The sequence below is a fragment of the Haliotis asinina genome, chromosome 13 (genome assembly GCF_037392515.1).
Source record: "Haliotis asinina isolate JCU_RB_2024 chromosome 13, JCU_Hal_asi_v2, whole genome shotgun sequence".
NCBI classification, from domain to species: Eukaryota; Metazoa; Mollusca; class Gastropoda; order Lepetellida; family Haliotidae; genus Haliotis; species Haliotis asinina.
Window position 1 is genome coordinate 8,055,405 of NC_090292.1, and position 12,121 is coordinate 8,067,525.

General features: G+C 41.2%; 1 protein-coding gene across 1 annotated transcript; it reads left to right on the forward strand.

Moving 5' to 3' along the window:
• The first annotated feature begins 235 nt into the window (after positions 1 to 235).
• On the forward strand, positions 236 to 11,687 carry LOC137260404 (carbohydrate sulfotransferase 15-like). Its single transcript, XM_067798067.1, has 9 exons — positions 236 to 424; positions 3,384 to 3,476; positions 4,091 to 4,289; positions 4,572 to 4,685; positions 6,414 to 6,537; positions 7,198 to 7,319; positions 8,011 to 8,090; positions 9,095 to 9,236; positions 11,485 to 11,687. The coding sequence occupies exons 1-9, from the start codon at positions 236 to 238 to the stop codon at positions 11,685 to 11,687; spliced, it is 1,266 nt and encodes a 421-aa protein (XP_067654168.1).
• Positions 11,688 to 12,121: the final 434 nt, after the last annotated feature.

Below are 12,121 nucleotides of genomic sequence, written 5' to 3' on the forward strand. Positions count from 1 at the left end.
ATACGAAAGAAAACTGGATGAACGTAAACGTCCTTACCAACGGTTGAGGGAACCCCTGGCGGTTAAATCCGTAGGTCAGTTGGTGACGATCACCAACAATTCGAGCATGACGGACGAGAACCAAACGCTGTTGGTGTGCTTTATCAACCTAGACGCGGACGAGGTCATCGTTGCAGGGACGGCTCGCCTGTCCTTCCAGATTAGTTTGGAATCCAGCAACACTAAATGAGAAGTCATGGGGAACCTATGTCGCGCCATCGTGAAGAAAATGACCATCAAAATGAGCGGAAACAAAATTTTGAGCATCGACGACAGCGATGTGTTCTTCAGTTACACGGACTTTTGGAGAACACCGACCGAAGGGGAAAACGGGAAGTATCAGGGGATTTCCCCGCCGTCCGTCGACGTCGTCGTTGCGATTTGGGTACGGGTTTTGCATGCCACCGGACTTTGAGTTGCTGGAGAGTCATATGGAGAGTTTTCTTTTTTTTAAGTTTTATTTATTTATTTATTTGTTTATTTATTTGCTTGACACCACTCCGTATTCCTTATTCTGATTATAACACCAGCATTAGAACTTACATCCGTGATCTGATGCAGAAGAAGTGGGACACGCAAGTAGGTATTAATAAATTACATGAAATAAAACCCTACAAAATTTACACCAAACCTGGGTTGGCATTCCAGATGTGAAGAGGTTATTATGCGACAGTGTCACATTGGCCACACAAGGTATACGCACGAATACCTATTGAAAGGTGAGGATGCTCCGTTTTGTATCCCTTGTGATTAAAGAACCACAGTCAAGCATGTCTTGCTTGACTGTATTGAATATTCCCTCACAAGGGACAACGTTTTCAAATCACGATGTATGAAGGGTGTTTTCAATAATACACGCTCTCATGCAATTATTGCGTTGTTTAAAGAATTAGGATTTGTTAAATGTTTTCAGGATAGATAAATATTTTAATTTAGATCAGCAAGGGGCTTGAAGCAGCATAGAATTATTGTTCTCCAGAGACGGCACCTCAGTCCGGAAACATTAAAAGGAAATTTAAATTTGCCTTGTTTTAAATGTAGCAATTTTGTCATTTTGATTTTGGCTAAATGTGACTTCAAGCGCTAGCGGCTGAAGGGATGATATGAATCCAGCTAGGTAGGAAAGGTACTGTAAGTTCCCATGGTCTCTAGTATGGTGATCTACCTTCAGTTGTTTTCGGTCTATTGCTTGTTTTTATAATGCATCGTCGTCTCTACATCTACATATCTGTGATAGTCTATCTATTTCTACTGCCCTTTGTCGGTGGATGTTTCAAATTGATAACCTTGTTTTCATCGCTACATGGATGTCATATTGCCGATGCGATGTAAAATCGTATCTCACTTAGTCACTATTTTTGTTCATGAATACAACGTTTCAGTACTTGTGCGAGGCCCATCATGATGTAACGTGACATTGCTATGACGACGCACTACATGTGGGCACTACATTTTATATAAAATAGTTGATTAATTTAGAAATGTACCCATGCTTATTATTATTATCATTATTATGTATATGATGTAAAGTATTAGCATGGAAATTATGGTACATACATAGGAACAAGTTTTGTCCTTGAATAATTTGTATGGGATGTCATTGAAGACTACCACAGGAGACTAGTACGTTCTAGTACCTTCTGACTACTGTTCTTGATGTCATTGAAGACTACCACAGGAGACTAGTACGTTCTAGTACCTTCTGACTACTGTTCTTGATGTCATTGAAGACTACCACAGGAGACTAGTACGTTCTAGTACCTTCTGACTACTGTTCTTGATGTCATTGAAGACTACCACAGGAGACTAGTACGTTCTAGTACCTTCTGACTACTGTTCTTGATGTCATTGAAGACTACCACAGGAGACTAGTACGTTCTAGTACCTTCTGACTACTGTTCTTGATGTCATTGAAGACTACCACAGGAGACTAGTACGTTCTAGTACCTTCTCACTACTGTTCTTGATGTCATTGAAGACTACCACAGGAGACTAGTACGTTCTAGTACCTTCTGACTACTGTTCTTGATGTCATTGAAGACTACCACAGGAGACTAGTACGTTCTAGTACCTTCTGACTACTGTTCTTGATGTCATTGAAGACTACCACAGGAGACTAGTACGTTCTAGTACCTTCTCACTACTGTTCTTGATGTCATTGAAGACTACCACAGGAGACTAGTACGTTCTAGTACCTTCTGACTACTGTTCTTGATGTCCTTGAAGACTACCACAGGAGACTAGTACGTTCTAGTACCTTCTGACTACTGTTCTTGATGTCATTGAAGACTACCACAGGAGACTAGTACGTTCTAGTACCTTCTGACTACTGTTCTTGATGTCATTGAAGACTACCACAGGAGACTAGTACGTTCTAGTACCTTCTGACTACTGTTCTTGATGTCCTTGAAGACTACCACAGGAGACTAGTACGTTCTAGTACCTTCTGACTACTGTTCTTGATGTCATTGAAGACTACCACAGGAGACTAGTACGTTCTAGTACCTTCTGACTACTGTTCTTGATGTCATTGAAGACTACCACAGGAGACTAGTACGTTTTCCAAACATTCTGAATACCACTTAACAATTGTTGCTATTCTGGAACAGTTCCTTTCATGTGTATGTTTCCGTAAAGTATTTTTTTTAATGTAGAATATCCCTGTTACTTAACACATTACTTCCTGTGAAGGCCATATCGGTCTATGTAAAGCAGCAATATTTGAGTAGATCGAAGCTCATGCTGTTGATCACTGAATTCTCTACTCCAGACTCAATTACCAGCTGAAATATTGCTGAGTGCAACCATAAACTTTTGAAAGTGGAAACGAAATGAAGCCGGTTTCATTGAAATATGTTCTGTGTATTAATTTTGTTTTCGTTGACTGGGGTTGTTAATCTTTGTTTTTCGCAAGTGGCCGGAGTAGAAGTTTCTAATCACAACAATTGGTGTAGATGGGATAGATCCCTCCATTTTATGGAATAGTTCAGAATAAAGTGAAACTTATTGTGAGTGTCATTGTTACAGTTGACCCTTCTAATCCACCCATACACTTCCAGACTATGTGGAAGAGGATAGTTGCAGTTTTCACACTGGCAGCAACTTTTTTTCTGACCGGAGTGTTCCTGGACATTCACTTCTGGCGACGCTTTGCTTCTGTTACAAACAAATATTGGACCAACACCTTCAGCTAGACCAACAAGACGTATCCTCAAACGGGAACAAATACCGATGCCAAAGGCTGCACCATCAATCAGACGGATACCAAGAACCGTTCAATTAGTCTGAGAGGGACCAGGGACCGTGTAATCATTCCGACAGATACAGTGAACATTTTACACCAGACCATTAGCTTGGCTTGCCCTGGCAACGAAAATTCACCTCCACTTGACGATGCAACAAGGAAGAGATATGAAATCTTCGACTTATTTCGAGTTGTAAGTGTTTATATACTAGAATTTTTATCCTCAGAAAATACTTTTGAGGAGGTCATTTCCTTCACTCATAAACAGAACAATGACAGAAACACAGCGTCTGCAGCATATAAGACATGCACAAACTACACATCCAAACTCGATATCGTATATTTAGCAAAGCACAAGCTGAATGATGTTGATGCAGATTATGTAGGAATGTATTTAGGTGACATTTACTGTAATGAGTAGACATCAACATGCATTAAATACTGCACTGTTTGCACGTGCATACACTGAAATTTGGCAGACGCCATTAACGTGCTTGTTCAACATTGTTTCTTTGCAAAGTATGCTGCAATATGCCAGAGCATTTTGTTGGTTTGCAAGTATGCCAATTCCAGTGTTCTCTCAAGCAGTCGGTCCCTCTACTTTAGGGCGGTGAGGTAGCCTAGTGGTTAAGGCATTCGCTCGTCACGCTGAAGATCTGGGTTTGATTCCCCACATGGGTACAATGTGTGAAGCTCACTTCAGGAGTCCCCCGTCGTTATATTGCTGGACTATTGCTGAAAGCGACGTAAAACCCAACTCACTCACTCACTCACTCACTATCTAAAATAGTTCTCATTATGATTCAGAAGACACCTGCATTCCTCTCTAACTATAAGAATCCATGTTGGAAGCAGGACAACAAGCTGGTTTGCCTTTCGTACTTTTATCAAATTGGGTTTCCCAAATGTGGATCGACCTTAACCTTCACTACCATCGTCGGTCATCCGGAAGCTGCCATGGGTGTTAGAAAAGAGCCTCAGTGGTTTGCAAGAAGAAGGTTTAAAGGTTAGTTCCGCTGTTTCTTAAATTGTTAAGTTAAGATAAGAGTTCAGGTTGGTAAATGTAAAATAACAAACAGGTTATCATTCCCTTGTTTATGTCGTTGGTGTATTTCGTCAAACCTCAAATATCAGTTATGCATGCTCTAGGTTCGTCATACCAAAGATTTCACCGTACACCTCAGAAATCAGTATGGTGCAACTACGTCCTTATACAACACATTATTTATTACATCCTGCTTTAAGATAATCAAACACATAGGGCTAACGTTATCTTCTTAATTTTCAGAACACACAAGTTACCAAAATTACTTGGACTATTTCTTGCCAGCTGCCAGAGTGATACAGTCGAAATCATCCACTGATTCCGTTACAGGCCAAAAGTTCCACCCTATCATCACAGGTATGTGTCTTGATGATACAGGTCGGTTTAACTTGCATTACCTTACTGTTCAGCACTGTTGTGTCGAAGCAGAAGGAGCCTTGGAAAATGTTTCGAGTTATCCGATGGTATCCTATTGATGACATGCAGATGCAATGCTTTATCACCACCTTGATTTACTTTGGGTATGCAGGTACTAGCAGGTAAACGCACGTTACCACTTTTCTAGAGTGGCCATCTTTGATGTTTACAGTAAGGAAGACAAAACTCCCTTCGTCAGACACAACAGAAGAATTGCATAATTAAAGAAGAGGAGCTCTTCATTGTTTGCTGACAAAATATTGTATATGAAAAGACTGAATAAGGTTATCTTACACCAGACATTAGGAAGCCGGATTCGCCATTTCAAATGTCACGTTCTACCTTTCTACATAACTGGTATAGATAATTACAAAATTCCGAGAGGACGGGGTGAGGCTTTGACTCCTAACCTTGTCCGGCTGCTAAACTAGTAAGCTGCCCAGTCCTATCTGGTCTTTCTCCATAGAGCTCACACACTTCAACCCACACATACACACAAAGTCCAGGCTGTTGGCAAATATTAACACGTTCCAGAAAATGAGCAGCCTTCGAGTCATTTCGTTTCAGCTTAGGTGCCACGCCGGGATATACCTGTAGTATAACTCAAAGTGGTGTTGAAATCAACCCACTCTTACTTCAAAACGTGGATGAATTTAATGCAGTGTGTCAGATTTGGTCAACAAATTCGGTGGAAGAAATTTTGTGCTGCATTAAGTGCGGCAGATTACACATTACCCTTTTAAACCAGAAAAAATAGAACACAGACAAGCCCATGATTTTCTATGATTCTGAATAAACACAAGATTACAGTCTCCTAATTCAAATGACAAGTGACCAGTTCATATGCATTTAGGAGTCCCTCATGACCCATCGTGCTAGGATACAAAAACACATAGTGCGCTAGATATCATTGTCTACAATACAGGACTGCTCAACAGGAAACATAACTTTGGGGAAACAATGCTGTTTTCTTCTGTTGAACAATATATGTTGGTGACATTAATGAAACAATATTTAACATAGGATGTTTTGTTCTCTTATAATAAGTATAAAACATAAGGAAATACAATTTATTGACAGATGTTGAACCATACTTCGAGCATGAAAGTGATCTCCCAAACAACATAATAGCTTTACACAGTTTATGCGATGCACAACAAAATATTAGTATACTCCTGAGAGATCATTTGAACGGCGACTATGCAATTAACGGGATTGGGTGGTCAAACTCGCTGACTTGCTTGACACATGTCATCGGTTCCAAATTGCCCAAACGCTCATGTTGTTGGTCACTGGATTGTCTGGACCAGACTCGATTATTTACAGATCGCCGCCATATAGCTGGAATATTGCGATGTAAAACTAAACTCACCCCCAAGAGATAAATCTCATCGTCCACAAAGGAACACTGTTTCTTGAACACGTGCCCACAACAACCTGACTCCCTTCCTTCGCCTACACAGGGTGCAAATCACTGCAAACAGGTTGCCAAATTCGGTCTTACAACCAGCAATGGGGTTTGGTGGACGTCACACAGAAGGCTGGCCCCGGTCCTCATATTAGCGCTGCCCAGCACCCACCACAAGGAGGTGCCATCTCTGACTATGTAAGCTCCCACAGTGAGCCATTAAGACATTGAAAATGTTTACTGACCTTTTGCAAGGTGAGGGTCCTGTAACTGGCTTTACCTCCCCTGGAACTATAACTGCACAGAGCCTCGTGTCCTCATCCCGCACTACATCCACCATCTCAACCCCTTCGCTAAAGTCATAATTGTCATCAGAAAATTACTGTAAATGATTTTTATGTAAGGATTTATTATTATGATATCTTTGACTTTATGATGATATTTAACTGTGTAGTCTCGAAGACACATTGTCTATGTATTTTTGCAATATATTCAATTACTTTACAGGACAATTATTTGTTTTGGAGTCCCATCTAGGATACCAGCAATCGCAGTTTCAGCAAAGACTGAGTGACTAGAAAGTTAGTAGTTCTGACGAGCTACCCACTGACAAATCAAATAGCAACGGCTCCCATTGTTGAAAAGACACTCAACTTTAGAAGTGAACAAGACCCGTGAAGGTCCGGGGTAGAAGTCTTCAGTAACCCATTCTTGCCATTAAAGGCGACCATGACTGTCTTTAGAGGAGACTAACCGGATCAGGTGGTCAAGCTTGCAGATATCACATCACATATACACATATCATCGGTTCTCAATTGCGCCCCCAAATAGCTGGAATATTGCTGAGTGCGGCGTAAAACGTAATTCACTCACTCACTAGAAGTGGACAAATGTAACGTATTATATCTGGGATGACCGTTTCTCAATACAAAACAGTACTGCCTCAGGGGAGGCGGGTGTCAGGCGATTCCCTCTCACACTACGGTATGTACATGTATTGCTTTGTTCAACGCATAAAGGGTTACTGTCAAATCCTTACTTCAGGATGATTTCTATGTACACCTTCCTCACCCCTGGTGACATAACGACAGAGAGCTTCCATGCGAGAACGGTCCATGACTTAGCAACATTTGAAGACTGCTGTTCAAAGCACTCCTTGAGGTTTTGTATGACATCGACTCTGAGATTGCCTCTGCGATTACGGTAGAGTGTATTTATGACAAAGTTTCATATTGTAAATAATTTGTCTCTTAAGGAATTACTTTGGCTGGCAGATTGTGCCACACAGGAGTTTCGTTACGTGTAAATTAGGCAAAGTGTGCCTTCATGAATGAGATCCTGTTTCGGACAGGGCTGATGGGGTAGCCTAGTGGTTAAAGCGTTCGCCAGAGACTCGAGTTCGATTCCCCTCATGGGTACATTTCTGGTGGGTCCAGTTGTGATTTTGTCTCAATATTGCTAAAGGCGGTGTACAACTAGCCTCATTCACTCACTTACTTGATTTGCCAGGTGCGTATGGTGCATACGAGGAGATATGAAAAGGTTTTGAGCCTCGCCCTGATTTTGGAATTCTTACTGCTTTATTTTTCAACATAGTCCCTTTCCAACTTCACACACTTCTCCCATCTGTTTTGCCAATTGCTGATTCCTGATCTGAAGAACTCCACATCTTGGTCCCCCCAAGCACCCTCCACAGCAGCGATAAGCTCATCATCATCATCCTGAAATGCCTGGCCCCGGATGTGTTTTTTTCAATCGAGGAAAGCGATAGAAGTCGCTAGGGGCTAGGTCTGGTGAATAGAGAGGCTGAGGTAAAATAAATTTCGTACCCGCACTCGCGCGCAGTTTCCATTGCAGCTCTACTGGTGAAGAAGAATCCCTCGCCGGATCTTTCCTCGCCGCTTCTCTTTAATGGACTGGCGTACCTGCTTCAGATGGTTAGCATAGTACTCACCATTCATTGTCGTACGATGAGGCAAGTAGTCGATGTGGATAACACCTTTACTGTCCCAAAAACTAGTTGCCATAACCTTCTTTGTGGACCTGGTCGATTTGAACTTCTTTGCCCATGGTTACCATTCCATTGACTCCTGCTTGCTCTCATGGTCATAATGATGAAGCCAGGTTTCATCACAGGTTACAATTCTAAAGTGAAAGTCTTCTGGGTTGGCATGGTAACGAGCATCTGATGTTGACCCGTGAAAGGTTTATGTCATCAGGAAGCATTCCTGGGACCCATCTTGCACACACTTTGGACATGAAGAGATTCTCATGGAGTATGCTGTGAATGGATCCATATGAGAGCCCGGTTGCATCTTCTAGCTCGTGCAGGGTGGTACGACGATTTCCCATCACTAGTTGATGGACAGTGTCAGTGTTTGTTTGGGTGGTACTGGTTGAGGTTCGTCCTGGACATGGTTCATCGTCTAAACTCTCTCTTCCTCGCTGAATTCACCCAACGTTTGATGGTTGCAGCAGAAGGGGGCGACTCCTTGTAAACAGCAGTGAGTTGCTCTTCAACCTGCTTGGCCGTGTTGCCTTCCAGGACCAGAAATGTTATTACTGCTCTATATTTAACCTTGTCCATTTTTCACATTCATTAGGGGGGTATATCTCTTCTACAAGGCACTGCCAGTGAAGAAATGCATCCAGCTATGTGATCCTACCGGGAATATGTAGCTAGGACACTAGTATACGTTAGGTGCCCCGCCCATTACTATTTGCTATAAATATGCAAGGCTGAAACAATTTTCTGATATCCCCTCGTATGTACCCGCTTAGTCACGTATGTTGGTAACGTATGTTGGGAACGTATGTTGGGAACATATGTTGGTAATGTATGTTGGGAACGTATGTTAGGAACGTGTTCTGTGCTAGACCTGCACATTAGGAATCACGTTGACTTCCGCACACTTGCACATAGTATTCATGTCATTGCCAGGTTCGGGTCGGCCTGTACCATGTGTTCATCAGAGATTGGATGAAAGTGTTTCCAGCAGATCAGATCTTAGTCGTCAGACTGGAAGACATACGTGGAGACCTTTACAGAGCTTTTACAAGGATATTTGACTTTCTGGGTCTGAGTAAGACAAAATTGTTTTAAGTTGACTGAAACACACCACGATCAGAAATATTTTGGTAGATCACGGAACAATAGCCACAGGCTGGAAGCGCTGTCCACACGAAATGTGGAGTTGCCCCTAAGTCAACTCTATTTCCTCAATGGCCAGTGAAAGAAGAACACGTGACGCGAGAAAAAAGTAAGTTTTCCCTCATATTTTCATTATTTTGCAAGTATATCAGGTCTTGTCATTTGGCAGAGGGGTCTAGAAATGTACAGATCTGCCTGTATAGCTTGACACCCCTATGTTTATTGCAACTGTGCGTTAAGCGAGGGCACCCTCCTGAGGGTCGAAACTAGATCGCTGAAGATGATCGTTGCAACACGAAATGTGATATCCTCATCAACAGAAGCGCCTTTTTAGCTGTCAGTTTTTAGCTATAGTTGTTTTATATCTCCTCTCACTGTGTAGGCATAATGCGCCGGTAATTCTTTAATTATTGTCGGAAAATCAAACTGTACATTTTATATGGAGTTGCGTTGAAACTGTCCATTGCTTTGAATGTTCACATCCATGTCCATGTAATGCATGGATTCTAGAACATTAACTGTCAAAATCCCACTGTTGTTGATACCCTGACTTGGCAATGGAAACGGTAGTGGATCCCTTTGACATGCAGTCTGAGGCCAATGAAAACTTGTAGAACGGCATACATGTGTGGCAGAGGTCAAACCAAGACATGAGTCTCGTGAAATAATTCGCACAATGACCTACTTTACAGCCAATCCTAATTTTCTCGCGTGATGTGAAATGAGACACTACAAAGAACTAAAGTTACACGAAATACCGATGCCTTGTTTCAAAGGAGAATGAACTTTAATTTTAAACTTTTAAAAAGTAGTATCTTAATAGTTATTAGGTTCAGGTGACAATAACTGGGATCTCACAGGCTGCCCGTGTGTAAAATTATTCACAATTCATCTGGCTCACTGGTTACACCTGTCATGTGCGCTTACTTTTGTAACGCAGAATGTGATCGATATCCTATCAAGGCCGTACAAGAGCGCCAAACTTTTGTAGCAGGCGAGTTTTGAGATCTTCCCGATATCCAGTTCCTCGTTTGTCAGAGCACGGCGGAATATAAGAAGTATAGAGGTGCAATATTAGATGTATATGCAATATACAAGTGATTAGATGTATATGCAATATACAAGTGATTAGATGTATATGCAATATACAAGTGATTAGATGTATATGCAATATACAAGTGATTAGATGTATATGCAATATACAAGTGATTAGATGTATATGCAATATACAAGTGATTAGATGTATATGTGTCAAATAATACTGATTAATATTTATATTTCCAGCTGAATGAGTTGGTCTAAAAACTTTGTACTGGTTATTGTATTACGTTGCGCAATAGTACGGAACCCAGTCTGTTTCTGTTTTTTATGTTTTTGGTGTGCTTGACAACAAACGACTAGTATTGAAGGATATGTGCGACTCTTTCGACTTAAAAATTACCTGAAACCATAAACATATCAAACTAAAGCATATATACTGTTGGAAAAGGTTACGCAACCAAGTATGTACGATTTCTTCGTAGGTTGGATTTGAACATGTGACTCCACATGTAAAGGTACACGAAAACTTCACTCAAACACACTCAACACAATGAGACCAGATATCATGCTGCACATGACCACGAAGGTACTCGCGACTTGCACAATGCAAGTTTCATGGCACGTCATTACGCTGCAAACATGCACTGTCTTGTCGTAAGATTGGCTGACACATGCCATCGGTTCCCAACTGCGTAGATCGATGCTCATGCTGTTGCTCACAAAATAATGAAAATGTGAGGGAAAGCTTACTTTTTCTCTCGTGTCAAGTGGTCTTCTTTCACTGGTCATCGAGGAAATGCAGTTGTTTGGGGGGCAGCTCCACATTTCGTGTGGACAGGGCTTCCACGCTGTGATAGTATTCTGATAGTATGTGTGGGTCATGGTGACTCCGTGATGACATGGCCTGTACAACGTCGTAGCTGTGGTAGGGAAAATCTAATTTACATTGTAATGACGATATGAGATCTGTGTATTCCACCACCAGATTAAGCAGGAATACAGTCTCATAACGTTGGTACTTTAGTTTGTGTTTCACTACATCCATTTAGTGTCTCTCCAGAATTTCAAAGAGTGCCTACCTTTAATACTATCAACGACGTGTTTATTTCTATTGTGAGTTGAACGTACTTTTTCTTCAGGCCATGTGTCACGATCAGAGCTAAAAGAAATAATCCACAAGAGCGACATGAACGGCAGAAAACAGAAGTTCCAGGCAATGAACGAGACACGTCGTCTCCTTGACGACTTTTACCGACCCCACAACATCCAGCTTGCACGATTATTACGACAGCATGATCCTAATTCATATTCTAATATAGACGATGCCATGTACAGTCACTAGCTTTTGTCACCATACATCACAGTTATTGTAGTGAGGCATGGATTTGCAACATACAAATTTCATGTCAATACTAGTGTTCATTTATAAGTGAAAGAGGTCTTCTGTTATTTATTCACGAAGTCAGACGAAAGTGTAACTCATAGATAAGCCGTCCACCCTCTGCTGACTTTTTTTTATTTTTGTGTTTGTTTTTTTTTTAGTTTGTTTTTTTTTTTTTTTGGTTTTTTGTTTGTTTGTTTATTTCGCTTATCCATCATAATATACGGTAATTTATCGTGGTAGTGTCTACGGTAACGGAAGAAAGTCGTCTAATCCGGATTGCTTTACACTCCGGACAATATGTCACAGTGTTCGGTTGTGTATGTCTGTTAGATGCACACTACTTACAAAGTCGTCTTCTGTTGCTTGTCCATGAAAGGTTTGACCAAAGTGTA

Coding starts and splice junctions, on each gene's coding strand:
- LOC137260404 (XM_067798067.1), top strand. CDS start 236: ATGGGGAACCTATGTCGCGCCATCGTGAAGAAAATGACCATCAAAATG. Junction 7,320..8,010: donor AAAGCACTCCTTGAGGTTTT/GTATGACATCGA, acceptor TTTCCATTGCAG/CTCTACTGGTGAAGAAGAAT. Junction 9,237..11,484: donor ATTTGACTTTCTGGGTCTGA/GTAAGACAAAAT, acceptor CTTTTTCTTCAG/GCCATGTGTCACGATCAGAG.